The 14,646-nt window shown below is 33.4% G+C and overlaps 2 protein-coding genes across 2 annotated transcripts; both read left to right on the top strand.

Annotated features, from left to right (window-relative positions):
• The first annotated feature begins 561 nt into the window (after positions 1 to 561).
• Positions 562 to 1,576, top strand: LOC117618017 (TMV resistance protein N-like). The gene has a single exon (XM_034347647.1). It carries the CDS (start codon positions 562 to 564, stop codon positions 1,540 to 1,542), a length of 981 nt encoding a protein of 326 aa, XP_034203538.1. The 3' UTR covers positions 1,543 to 1,576.
• A 12-nt stretch (positions 1,577 to 1,588) lies between these two features.
• On the top strand, positions 1,589 to 3,516 carry LOC117618015 (disease resistance-like protein DSC1; the record flags this gene model as incomplete). Its single annotated transcript, XM_034347646.1, has 2 exons — positions 1,589 to 1,861; positions 2,014 to 3,516. Coding segments are annotated over 2 exons (1,776 nt in total), but the record flags the coding sequence as incomplete, so codon positions are not given.
• Positions 3,517 to 14,646: the final 11,130 nt, after the last annotated feature.

The following is a 14,646-nucleotide window of genomic DNA, read 5'->3' as shown; positions in this document are numbered from 1 at the left end:
CATATATTTTGTCTATGATTCTTCTATCCCATTCATTGGAATTGATCCATTCATTGGAATTGATGTATGTTGGGGACAAAATGTAACAGATTTATCTATTTCATAATTTCCAATCAAGGTTTATTGAAAATCAGACATTAATTGTAAATAGGCATCCAAATATGTCCAACATATTTCTGTTGAAAGATTATGTCTCATTATACTAGTGATCTTGCTGTTATTGGCAAGGTACAAGAATACTACTGATGTAGCTGGTATTGGCAAGGTACAAGAATCCCAGCATGTCTAAATCATGTGAAGTTGTTGCAACTCAACTGCAAGAATTTTGATAATCCTGCAAAAGGCACGAAATGGGATTTGGAACAATTGAAACTGCAAGATGAAAAGTTTGATGGGTAGCGATAGTATCATCCATATTTTGTAGTTTTTGAACTCTTGTCTAGATTGCAAATGGATTTTGGTTCTTTGAAACTAGGAAAAAGACGCCAGAAATTACAACTTTATTCTTTGTTCATGAAAGCGCATTATTATTGTCATTGCATGGCCGAATAGCTATTACAGATGCCGAACGTTCAATTTGAAGGAAGTTGTTTCTTGTCAAATGTTAGAGAAAATTCAATGTCAGATGGAGGCTTAATCAAGCTACAGGAGACTCTTCTTCATAAAATTCTTGGCGGGGAATGGAAAATTCATAGTGTTGATGAAGGAATTGGTGTCATAAAAGAACGGTTGAGCCATAAAAAAATTCTTTTAATTCTTGATGATGTGAATCAATTGAAGCAATTAGACAATTTGGCTGGTGTTGGTTGGTTTGGTGAGGGAAGTAGAGTCATTACAACTACACAAGATAGCGGATTGCTAAAATGTCATGGAATTGATTTGATATACGAGGTCCAAAAGTTATATGGCAACCGAGCTCTTGAGCTTTTTAGTTTCAGTGCCTTCGGAACCAACAAACCTCCAAAGGATTATTTGAAACTCGCACAACGTGCACTAGCGTATGCTCAAGGCATTCCACTATCTCTAACACTTTTAGGTTCTCATCTTCGTAATAAAGACAAAGATCGTTGGCAAGATATATTAGATAGTTATGAAGGAGAACCATATACAGGTATTCAAAAAATACTTCAAAAAAGTTATGATGCCTTGGAAAATTCCATGCAACAATTTTTTCTAGACATCGCATGTTTCTTCAAGGGTAAAAAGAAGGACTATGTTCTACAAATAGTAAGCAATTCTAAGAACAAGGTCTCTCGAGATTGTATTGAAGTACTCATTGAGAAGGCAATGATAACTATTGACTATGGTAGGATTCAGATGCATGACTTACTAGAAAAACTGGGCAAGGATATAGTTCACGAAGAATCCCCCAATGATCCCGGCAAACGTAGTAGATTGTGGTTTTACGAGGATGTTGAACAAGTTCTAACAGAAAGTACAGTAAGTATCACATATGTTATTATATTCAATTTGACAAGAAAGAATACCTTATGTAACCTATATAATTTTCTTAACAAAATGTGCTTGCATTTTGGTTTGTAAAATGACTTCGTTTTTTAATGTTAATGCTTTTCTATCTTAGGGAACAAGAAATATTAAAGGCATCATGGTGAAGCTTCCAGAACCAGCTGAGATAACCTTAAATCCAGAATGCTTCCGTAATATGGTAAATATTGAAATTTTCATAAACCGCAATGCATCTCTATGTGGGCACATTAACTATCTGCTCAACGCCTTAAGATTGATTGATTGGGATAGATGTCAGTTACAATCTTGGCCAGCCAATTTTCAAGGAAATCGTCTTGTTGTGTTCAGTATGCCTCGCAGTCATATGAAACAATTGGATGGATTTAAGTTTAAGGTATGCATTTGAAATTATTTTCATCTATTATATATATAATTTCAAATACAATTGTTAATTTCAGAAGGAAAAAAACAAAAATTGTTTTCTAAGTTTTTGTTTTTTGAAGCGTGTGATTAATTATTTCCTGTTTTTGCGTTCTTGTCTCACAGCATTTGACAAAGATAACATCTTTGAATTTGAGGGGTTGTCAATTCTTAGCAAAAATCCCTGACTTATCCGGAATCCCAAACATAAAGCGCTTGAATCTATCTAAGTGCATACGTTTGGTTGAGGTTGATGGTTCTGTTGGATTCCTTGATAAACTTGTTCATTTGGATTTTGGTGGATGCTTCAATCTTACAAGGTTTGGAACAAGACTTAGATTGAAATCTCTTAAAATACTTGATCTTAGTGATTGCAAGAGTCTTGAGAGTTTCCCAGAAATAGAAGTCGAGATGGAATCACTATGGACATTGAATATGCAAGGAAGTGGCATAAGAGAATTGCATCCATCAATTGCATATCTTACTGGGCTTCGAGAATTGGATCTTGGTGGATGCTTCAATCTTACAAGGTTTGCAACAGCATTTAGATTGAAATCTCTTAAACATCTTGATCTTAGGGATTGCAAAAGGCTTGAGAGTTTCCCAGAAATAGAAGTCGAGATGGAATCATTAAGGAGGTTGGACATATCAGGAAGTGGCGTAAGAGAATTGCCTTCATCAATTGCATATCTTACTGGGCTTTCTGACTTGAGAGCTGATTATTGTGAGAACCTTACCTATCAAAAAGTGAACTCTCAAGTTTCATCCAGAAACTCCGAATTACAGCCGCTTCCCAACCTATATGAATTTAGTCTCAAAGGATGCAATCTATCAAAAATTGATTTCCTCCTGCCCCTTGATTGCTGGTCCACATTAACAGAACTTCATCTATCGGGAAACAATTTTGTCAATCTTCCGATATGTTTTAGCAAATTTGTCAACTTGTGGAAGCTTGACTTGCGATATTGCAAGAATCTTCTGGAAATTCCAGAACAAGTGCTTCCACCAGGAGTAGAATCAGTATCGCTGAATAACTGCACATCATTGGAAAAAATTCCGAAACTGGCTTGGGTATTGCTGGATAACTGCACATCGTTGGAGAAAAGTCCAGATATCTCACCGGGGGATGAATTGAAACTGAGTTTGACCAATTGCGTTAGACTACGCGGCGACGACATCACAGAAAATATTTTTCTGAATCAGGTTTCTGTTTCTTCTCCGCATTCTCATTTTGACATTCGTCTTCCAGGCAATGAAGTTCCAAAGTGGTTCAGCTGTCGTAAAGATGCAACACTAGTTAAAGGTGATGAAGAGGAATTCTATGCTGGATGTGAAGTTAGTTTTGAAATTCCTCCAAATTTAAAATGGGAGACGTTAAGATTGGTTCTATGTGTTTTTATTGGGGGTGTTGCCAAGATTCTTGTCAATGGAAAACTCGTCAATGAGAGATATCTTGAATTATTGGAAAGTAGTCATGTGTACCTCACGTCTATTCCATTATTGGCTAGGTACACGTACGAGTTTGAAGAACCACTGACGAAGCAGGGTAATACGTGTCAAGTTATACTTCACTTGTTTGGCGAAGTGCCCTTTAAAATGGCGCGCCCCAAAATAGGCCTGGGCATGTGAAGTAATCCACACCGTTGCTTTTTGGTTACCGGTTAACTTGTTGCTATAGGTAAAATAAATAAAATAAAAACAATTGCTCTCTCCTTCAGTCAAAGACATTTCAGAGCCGCTCCTCTCATTTTTCTCTTCCTCTGATTTCGATTCTTTCTACAGCTGCTCCTTTCCTCCTTCTGTGACAATGACACAGCACCAACAACCACATCTCCTCTCCTCTCAAGTAAGTCAGTGTCCTTATTCTCATTCTTCTATCTCCTTACATCCCTCTATGAACAGAGCCGCACTGCCTCCTCTTTTCTCAGTCTCTGTCTGATTTTGAATCCTTCCACAGGCTCTCCTCCTTCTGTGACGACGTAGACGAGACAGGGTCGGCGGCGTCATATTCTTTCCTCAATTCCTCTCTCATATCAGTTTAAGGTAAGCATCCTCTTCCTTTGAATTTAGGGTTTTTTTCTTTTAAATTAGGCTTGTTGACTTAGGGCTTCGAAATTGAATTGGGGGTTGAGGTAGATTATTTTTTCTATTAAATTAAGGCTGTCAAGGTGGTTTAGACACTGATGGATTGATAGTTTATGATTTTTTGGATATTTGGTGGGTCTAATTTATTTGATTTGTTAATATTTGAATATTGATAAGTTTGGAGCTCATTTATTGGAATGTATTGGTCTTCAAAGCTTTTTTTTCACCTGTGCTTTAACTACCCTGACAAGTTAATTACAGTGTTTGGTCTTTCCTCATTTATTGGAATGTATTGCTCTTAATTTTCTTTTATATCTATATATTGGGTTCAGTTCCTTAGTGTGTTTGGCTCCTCTCCCTCCGTAGTAGCAGAAGTTTTTAAGCTGAGAAGCTTTTGTTTTGTATCATCCTACCGTGGTGTCTTACTTGTGCATCCTTCGTCTATAGACAGTGCATAAACATTGTTGGAGCAGTGATCAATAACTACAACTTTAAGGCTATATTTGCATTACATGAAATCAGTGAATGCTCAGCTAACTTAAGACACATATAAGAAGAAGAACTATTGTTGGCTAGTGACAGACATTCAATCCAAGCATATAAATATGAAAAAGCAGGAACCGAAGGGAGAGAGATGATGACTTCTTATGACGGAACATCAATCAGGAATCAGGATAGATAAAAAGTAAAGAGATGTCTACTATTCAACCGATTATCTTCAGAGTCAATCAATCCATATTGGGACGACAGTCGGGTCAAGCATCCCATATTGTTTTGTCTTGTGCAGGTAAGACTACTTTTTCTCTCTATTGGTTGTGTTTGAAAAAACAAAAGGAAATTGGGTTCAATTCCTTAGTGTGTTTTGTTTTTTTAGTTTCTGGTTTAATTTGTTGGTGGGTAGGCATTATGATTCTGCTTTGGGTTGATTTTTTTTTTAAATTTATGTTTCTCTGCTAGCCATTAGTTGATGTGTAGATTTACAGAAGCTGCTTCTTCCTGGGTAATCTTCATCGTACATCCCTCCAAATTTATAACTGCTGCTAGTTCTTGGTTTTTTTATTTATATATTTCATTTTTATGCTTTTAGTTGGCATGTTACTAAATTTTCAAAAAACTTTAATTATGGTTATGATTGAAAATGCTTCTAAGTTGCTTCAAGCCATGGAGTTATGATCTAAACTAGTATTTGCCAAATTGAAAGTTTGACAATGATTTCAGTGCTATTTTATCATATTTGCTTTTGTATTGTAGGGAATTTTGATTCATCAATTCTTTCCACTGAAATACCATTAATCTTTCCCCTGTATTGTAGGGAATTTTGTTTCCTCTGGCCTCAAAGCAAAGACTAGGTAATTTGGATTTGAAATGTGTGTAATTTGATTTCTGTTCTTAGGTAAATATTCTTGTTTTAAGTGTTGTTTCTGTTGCATTTAATTTTGTTTATGTAACTGAAAGCTCAACAACTGATATAAACTTTTAATCATGGTCATAGTAGAAAAAATATAGTGGAGGTTGTTGTGGTCTCTGAGATAGTTGCAGGCCTTTACAAAGGTAGTTCTAACTTCTATTCTATTGATGTGGTCTTTGTGATGGTTTTCATAATGTAGCTGCTTTTTGTTGCTTGTGTAGGGTTGATCTAGAAAAGAGACGTGCAGAGAAGGAACGGGCAGAAAAGGGGCACGTGCCTTCTGGTTATTTTCTTCCTCTTACTTTCAAAGTTTTAGTAGGTAGTTTCTTTCCTTTTTATGAATGATTTTCTTAATGCCTTGTCTTTGCAATATGCGACATTTGACTTTAGACAACACCCAATAATTGACTTGTGGGTAGTTATCTATAACTATTGTTTTATTTGGCTTGTATGTTTTCCTGTTTACTGGACTTCCCAACCCACTGAACATGAAACTTCACTGCAATCAAGGGTACCATGCATATGAAGAGTCCTAATTTACATGACTTCAAAATCTTCTTCATGGGAAAGGGACTCACTCTTCTTCTTGGGCTTCTTAATTAGAAATTGGTTTTGATTATGTTTTCCAGTTAGGTATTGTTTTGATTTTGATTTTGGATTTGCAGGTATTCCAACTAGCAGCCTATCCACCTTTCCCAGCATCTGATATGGGTAAAATTTTGCTTTTTGTTTTTTGTTTTTTCTTCAGATTTATCTCTCTGTCTTTGTCTTTCATTTTGGTGAATGGTTGGAGATTTTATTTATTTATTTTAGTGATGCATGAGGATATATATATATATATATATATATATATTATATTTGGTGAATTGTTTTTCAGGTTGGGGTAAAGAATTAGGCCAAGTACAAGACTAATATACTATTTTGGAGTCTATTTATTTGGCTACTTGCATTTGTAATATTTTCATTGTATTTGGAGATTCTTTTTTTATATTTATTAATTATTTTTATTTTTATTTTTATACATAATGACTTTAGATTTTAGATTTATAATTATTGGTTATGTAAAGTGAATGTATTGAACAATACTTTCAATTACATGAATGAAGTTTATGTTAGCTTTGATGTAGTACAATTGAGAATGAGCTTTTAAAGTAAATTTGACTATTATATCATAGTTTATGTGCCAATTGAAAAAATCATCCCATTAGCATTGTGAATGGGCATTATACCATGAAGTTGTATTTTCAGATTAGTGTATGCATATTGCCATGCTATTGACAGTCTTTTCAATTTTGAGAAAGTATATACAATATGTGATTTGTCAATGCAACTGACAAACAGGTAGTGCCATTTGCATTCTAGTCGTGCAATTGACAAACAAAGTAGTACTATTTGCATTCAAGTCGAGCAATTGCCATTATCTATGCACAATTAACTGAAAATGTAAATATAATATGTGATTTGTCAATGTAATTGACAAACAGGTAGTGTAATTTGCATTCCAATAATGCAATTGACAATCAAAGTAGTCCTATTTGCATTTTGGTCATGCAATAATTATTATCTTTGCACAATTATGAAACATAGAATCTCCTCACTAATGATAAATCCTTCATAATTAATTGTATGTTCAAAAAGTTGTAATCCATGTGCAAAAAAAACTTAGTAGAATGCATAAAAACATTGCTTAATAGTGAGTGACCGGTTAAATGGATTGTTCCAAGCTAAAAAAAGAAAAAAAGAAAAGAGAAATCTGAAAAGAAAGAAGGTTTTCTTGCGACTTCTATCTCTTCCTCTTCTTGGCACTTCTATCTCTTTTTCTTCGTACGACTCGTTTCTCTTCTTCTTGATACGATCAGTCTTTTTTTCCATGGTAGCTCTCTCTTCTTTAGTTGGGCTTGTTAAAATGAAGGTCTGATTATTCAAGAATAGAAGAAAGGAAGGAAAGAGAGAGAGAGAACAGAGAGAGCAATAGAAGAAAGAAATCAAAGCTTCTGTATATTTCTCAATCATTTGAGCAGTACAATTGTAAGCTTATATATTCTTAGCTTTTGCTTACTGATTAAACACTATTGTTGACTAGCTTTTCTGAATTTCTAACCACTTCACATGATAGCATAGACCTTCTTGGTTCTATTGTTGTCTTTCTTTGTGGTAGATGTTAAGTGTTAGCTTATGTAATTTGTTTGATGCTACAGACTTATTATATAATGATGTCAAATATGAGCGTGTATTGTTCTATCTCAATGGGTTCAATGAGTTAATTCCAAAGGAAGTGACCATAAGATGGAAAAGGCACTGATAAATTGGCTCACCTAAGATGAAAAGGTAATCATGTAATTGACAAACAGTTAGTTGGAAATTGCAAACGAATAATGCAATTGACAAACAGTTAGTCGGAAATTGCAAACAAATAATGCAATTGACAAACAATTCGTTGTAAATTGTAAACGTGCAGTTATCAAGTGTGTCTATTTTCTTCACTTTTGACTTGGTTTTCCACATGGTTTCACTTTCTATTCCAAGTAGTTTTGTAACCCGAAAATGAAAATTTTTTTTTTGGTCAAAAAACTCAATATTGTATATTGTAAATGCGATTTTGTTATGTGTAAATATGTTGTAAACATGTATTTAAAAAATATTTAAATTTAAATTTCTTTTATAAAGTTAAGGTGAGACATTAGAGAAGTAAATTAGGTCCTTACATTGTAAACAAAAAGGTTTACAATAATAAGGACTCGTATTACTCTGTTGGACATTTGTGTTCCATTATTTTGTAAAATCAATCCTTATTCGTGTAATATCATAATTTACAAACATAAGGACATTTAGAACAATATAAAGGTAAAGTGGAACATTTGGAAGGTAAATTGGGTCATTATACTTGTAAACACAGATGTTTACAATATTAAGGTCTCATATTACTCTATATTGGATAGTTATATTCCATAAGATTGTAAAACCTATCCTTAATCTTGTAATATCGTAATTTACAAAGATAAAGGCATGTAGTACAATATTAAGGTAACTTAGGACATTAGGAAAGTAAATTGGGTCCTTATACTTGTAAACACGGATGTTTACAATATTAAGGTCTCGTATTACTCTATGTTGGACAGCTGTGTTCCATAAGATTGTAAAATTCATCCTTAATTTTGTAATATCGTAATTTACAAAGACAAAGATATCTAGTACAATATTAAGGTCACTTGGGACATTAGGAAAGTAAATTGGGTCCTTATACTTGTAAACACAAATGTTTACAATATTAAGGTCTTGTATTACTCTATGTTGGACAGATATGTTCCATAGGATTGTAAAACTCATCCTTAATATTGTAATATCGTAATTTACAAGAATAAAGATATCTAGTACAATATTAAGGTAACTACGGACATTAGGAAAGTAAATTAGGTCCTTATACTTGTAAACACAAAGATTTACAATATTAAGGTCTCGTATTACTTTATTTTGGACATTTATGTTCCATAAGATTGTAAAATCCATCCTTAACCATTGTTTACTAGAATAAGGACCCAATTTACATCCCTAATGTCCACTATTACCAATCCTGTCTAATATGGATCCATATTCTTGTAAATATATGATTTACAACATTATGGATTTGGTGAACCCTAACGTTGTAATTCAGGAGTAAAACCTTGTAAATTGTTACCAAAAACTTGTAAGTTACGAGTTTAAGGATTCTTTTTACAATGTTTTGGTACCCTCGTATTCCAAAATTGTAAAATTAGCCCTTAATCTTGTAAACCCTCATTTTACTAGAATAAGTACCCCAATTTATATCCTCATGGTCAGGACTTACTAGAATGGAAATACATTATGTCATTTTGTCAATGCAATTGACAAACAGGTAGTGTCATTTGCATCCTAGTCTTCGTAATTGACAAACAAAGTAGTCCCATTTACATTCCAATCGCGTAATTACAAGCTATAATTGTTAACATAAATAAAGTTACAAAACATTATATTTCTCACATGTTAAGCTCTTTTTATACTTAAAAGTTTTTCTTTATGCTAAGTCATGTCTCACTTTTCAATAATGAAGGAATATGCACAAATGATTTTCAAATTTGAGAATGTCCATACAGTATGTAATTTGTAAATTCAATTGACAAACAGGCAGTGTCATTTGCAATCGTGTCTTGCAATTGACAAACAAAGGAGTCTCATTTACAGTCTACTTGCGCAATTACAAGCTATAATGGACAGACATAAATAAAGTTACAAAGTACTATAGTTATCACATGTTAAGCTTTTTTTCTTCTTAAAACTATTTTTTGTTAAAATTATTTGGATTTATATAAAGATACCCAAGTTTTATTGTTTTGAATATGGATATTTTGTAGCAAAATAAGGAAATTTATACAAGATTGCAAGTTGGCGTGATGGATGTTGAGACATTGGAGTGCAAGCTGGCGTGATGGCTTTTCCAAGTGGCTTTATGAGTTTATAAGGACTTATTGTCCAAGTCCAAATAGAAAATATTAGTTTAATCATTTACGAACTTTTATAACATTTGAATTGTACCATACATTTGGCCAAGTTATAATATTTCAATTTTACCGTACATTTGGACAAGTTTATTTTCCCTAAAAAATATTTGAATTAATTAAGGGTAAAACAAACACAAGTTATAACGGAGGATTTTTAAAATTAAAAAATAAAACTACCAACCTCAATTGATTTTTAAAAACAAAGCATAAGATACGGAGGAATTGACCACAACTAGCCATCATAATTCATAAAATAAAACCAACAACTCATTATGAAATTGAGTTAGTATTATCAATATTTATGACGATTTGAGTAATTGACAAACATGGACTGTGTAAATGGCAGAGGTCGTTTGGCAATTGCCAAACAGGGAGTGCGTAATTGACAACCAAGGAGCATCCCATTGCATAGCAATATGCAATTTCATTTTTTACTAAAATAAGGACTCATTTCACATCCCAAAGTCCACTATTACCAATTTCTTGTAATATGGATCCATATCCTTGTAAAAAGCTGATTTACAACATTATGGATGTGTTTTACAATGTTGTAAATGACAATATTACAACATTAAGGATGTGTTTTACAATGTTGTGGAACATAACTATCCATAAAAGAGTAATACGAGACCTTAATATTGTAAACATCCGAGTTTACAAGTAGAAGGACCTAGTTTACCTTTCGAAGGTTCCCCTTTACCCTAAAATTGTACTACATGCCTTTATCTTTGTAAATTATGATATTACAAGAGTAAGGATAACTTTTACAATCTTGTGGAACATGACTGTCCTAAACAGAGTAATCTAAGACCTTAAAATTGTAAACATTTGTGTTTACACTTATAAGGACCCAATTTACTTTCCTAATGTCCCTAGTTACCTTAATATTGTACTAGAAGTCATTCTCTTTGTAAATGACAATATTACAACATTAAGGATGTGTTTTACAATCTTGTGGAACATAACTATCCATAAAAGAGTAATACGAGACCTTAATATTGTAAACATCCGAGTTTACAAGTAGAAGGACCTAGTTTACCTTTCGAAGGTTCCCCTTTACCCTAATATTGTACTACATGCCTTTATCTTTGTAAATTATGATATTACAAGAGTAAGGATAACTTTTACAATCTTGTGGAACATGACTGTCCTAAACAGAGTAATCTAAGACCTTAAAATTGTAAACATTTGTGTTTACACTTATAAGGACCCAATTTACTTTCCTAATGTCCCTAGTAACCTTAATATTGTACTAGAAGTCATTCTCTTTGTAAATGACAATATTACAACATTAAGGATGTGTTTTACAATCTTGTGGAACATAACTATCCATAAAAGAGTAATACGAGACCTTAAAATTGTAAACATCCGAGTTTACAAGTGTAAGGACCTAGTTTACGTTTCCAAGGTTCCCCCTTACCCTAAAATTGTACTACATGCCTTCATCTTTGTAAATTATGATATTACAAGAGTAAGGATAACTTTTACAATGTTGTGGAACATGACTGTCCTAAACAGAGTAATCTAAGACCTTAAAATTGTAAACATTTGTGTTTACACTTATAAGGACCCAATTTACTTTCCTAATGTCCCTAGTTACCTTAATATTGTACTAGAAGTCATTCTCTTTGTAAATGACAATATTACAACATTAAGGATGTGTTTTACAATCTTGTGGAACATAACTATCCATAAAAGAGTAATACGAGACCTTAATATTGTAAACATCCGAGTTTACAAGTAGAAGGACCTAGTTTACCTTTCGAAGGTTCCCCTTTACCCTAAAATTGTACTACATGCCTTTATCTTTGTAAATTATGATATTACAAGAGTAAGGATAACTTTTACAATGTTGTGGAACATGACTGTCCTAAACAGAGTAATCTAAGACCTTAAAATTGTAAACATTTGTGTTTACACTTATAAGGACCCAATTTACTTTCCTAATGTCCCTAGTTACCTTAATATTGTACTAGAAGTCATTCTCTTTGTAAATGACAATATTACAACATTAAGGATGTGTTTTACAATCTTGTGGAACATAACTATCCATAAAAGAATAATACGAGACCTTAATATTGTAAACATCCGAGTTTACAAGTAGAAGGACCTAGTTTACCTTTCGAAGGTTCCCCTTTACCCTAAAATTGTACTACATGCCTTTATCTTTGTAAATTATGATATTACAAGAGTAAGGATAACTTTTACAATCTTGTGGAACATGACTGTCCTAAATAGAGTAATCTAAGACCTTAAAATTGTAAACATTTGTGTTTACACTTATAAGGACCCAATTTACTTTCCTAATGTCCCTAGTTACCTTAATATTGTACTAGACATCATTCTCTTTGTAAATGACAATATTACAACATTAAGGATGTGTTTTACAATCTTCTAGAACATAACTATCCATAAAAGAGTAATACGAGACCTTAATATTGTAAACCCTCATTTTACTTGAATAAGGACCCAATTTACATCCTTATGATCCGGAGTTACCAATTCCTTATAATGTGGATCCATATCCTTATAAATGAGTATTTACAACATTATGGATTAGGTGAACCCTAATGTTGTAATCCTTGTTCAAAAACTTGTAAATCACTACTCAAATCTTGTAACTTATAAGTTTTATGATCCTTTTACAATGTTATGGTACTCTCATATCCAAACTACTGTAAATCACTATCCAATTATATGCCAATTGCCAAACAGGAAGGGCATAATTGCATGACCCTTATGCAATTGCATTTTTAAAAAAGTGAAAACTTGATAACTTCATTTACAACATTATGGATTAGGTGAACCCTAATGTTGTAATCCTTGTTCAAAAACTTGTAAATCGCTACCCAAATCTTGTAACTTATAAGTTTTAGGATCCTTTTACAATGTTATGGTACTCTCATATCCAAACTACTGTAAATCACTATCTAATCATATGCCAATTGCCAAACAGAAAAGGAGTAATTGCATGACCCTTATGCAATTGCATTTTCAAAAAGTGAAAACTTGATAACTTGTATAACCGGTAACCAATTTTTTAAAAAAATTGAAAATATCATAAAAGACAAATGGTGCATGGGTGCACCTGGTGCACTATAGAAGGTGCCGTTGTTGATCATGGGCCAACGCAGTCGTGGTTACCTGATGCGATGGCAGTGAACGATGATATTTATGATGATCAACACCAAGACTGCGAATTGCTTTCCTTGTCTTTAGCATCAAAGACTAGTCTTGGCAAGAGGCCTCGCCAATTAGATTACATGGCACTTCACGATGATCATCGTGCTAACCTCGTCAACATTGGTGATCATGAAGCTCAAGGGCGTACCATGTTTACGGGACCAGCGGACCAAAAGAGGAGGCACATTGATCCTAATGAGTTGCCAAAGTAGGTAAATTCATTAAATTTTGAATTATATCTTTGCATTTTCTGGTCATATATCTACGTTTTGTGTTCAATTCAAATTTAGAAATATTTTGATGTGCATCTCTGGGGTATATGTTGTAGTTTTCAGGGTGTGATTATTTTTTTTTTTTTTCCTTTCCTTTTGGTTTAAATCCTTTTTCTTAGCGCTCTATATTCGATATTAAATTTTCAGGCAATGAAGTTCCGAAGTGGTTTATGTGAGCCCCAAGTTCAGCTGTCGAAAGGAACACAAACCGACAATGGTCCAGTAATCAAGAGGTGTGTTGAGGCACCAACAATTTCTGAGATTCCATTTTAAGTTGCATAAGGCAATACCTTTCTTCTCAATTGATGCATCTAGTATTTATTCGTGGATGAACAAAGCCGGATTTATCTAATGCTTTCATTCCACACATATTTTGTCTATGATTCTTCTATTTCATTCACAGGAATTGGTGTATGTTGGGGACAAAATGTAACAGATTTGTCTATTTCATAATTTCCAATCAAGGTTTATTGAAAATCAAACATTAATTGTAAATAGGCATCCAAATATGTCCAACATATTTCTGTTGAAAGATTATGTCTCATTATACTTGTGATGTTGCTGGTGCTGGCAAGGTACAAGAATCCCAGCGTGTCTAAATCATGTGAAGTTGCTGCAACTCAACTGCAGGATTTTTGATAATCCTGCAAAAGACACGAAATGGGATTTGGAACAATTGAAACCGCAAGATGAAAAGTTTGATGGGCAGTGATAGTATCATCCATTATTTTGTAGTTTTCGAACTCCTGTCTAGATCGCGAATGGATTTTTTGGTTATTTGAATACCAGTTGCTGTTTGAACAGCCCTGGTAGAGCTAATATCTCCAATGGCTCCATTTACCCAAAAAGAATTTGGCTTTAGAAACTAAGAAAAAGACGCCAGGAATTACAACTTTATTCTTTGTTCACGAAAGCGCATTTTTATTGTCATTGCATGACCGGATATCTACTACAGATGTCGAATGTTCAATTTTATCCACCAATTAAAAGGCTTCTCATAGTATAAAAAATAAAAAAAAATTTAAAAAAAAAAAAAAAAAAAACTAAAACTTAAAATGTGAACTGACACCAAGAAAAACTTATGACAAAAATAAATGTCCCTACAACAAAAACGAAAATTCACTTTATATAGAATTATTATAACAAGGGAGCGGTACACAGCAGTGTAAATGCAGACAAATATGCACGGCATCCATGGAGCGCTCCAAACCGCCCACATTGCTGCAAATAAAAAGCTCCCCATTGAATTGGCTCAAAACAACATATTCAAGGATCACTAACTTGGTTATATTCC

Source organism: Prunus dulcis, chromosome 2 (assembly GCF_902201215.1).
Source record: "Prunus dulcis chromosome 2, ALMONDv2, whole genome shotgun sequence".
NCBI classification, from domain to species: Eukaryota; Viridiplantae; Streptophyta; class Magnoliopsida; order Rosales; family Rosaceae; genus Prunus; species Prunus dulcis.
Note: the sequence above shows the minus strand (reverse complement) of the source record. Positions and strands in the feature narration are given on the sequence as shown.

Bases quoted from the DNA above. Each gene is read 5' to 3' on its own strand.
- LOC117618017 (XM_034347647.1), top strand. From the start codon at position 562: ATGCCGAACGTTCAATTTGAAGGAAGTTGTTTCTTGTCAAATGTTAGA.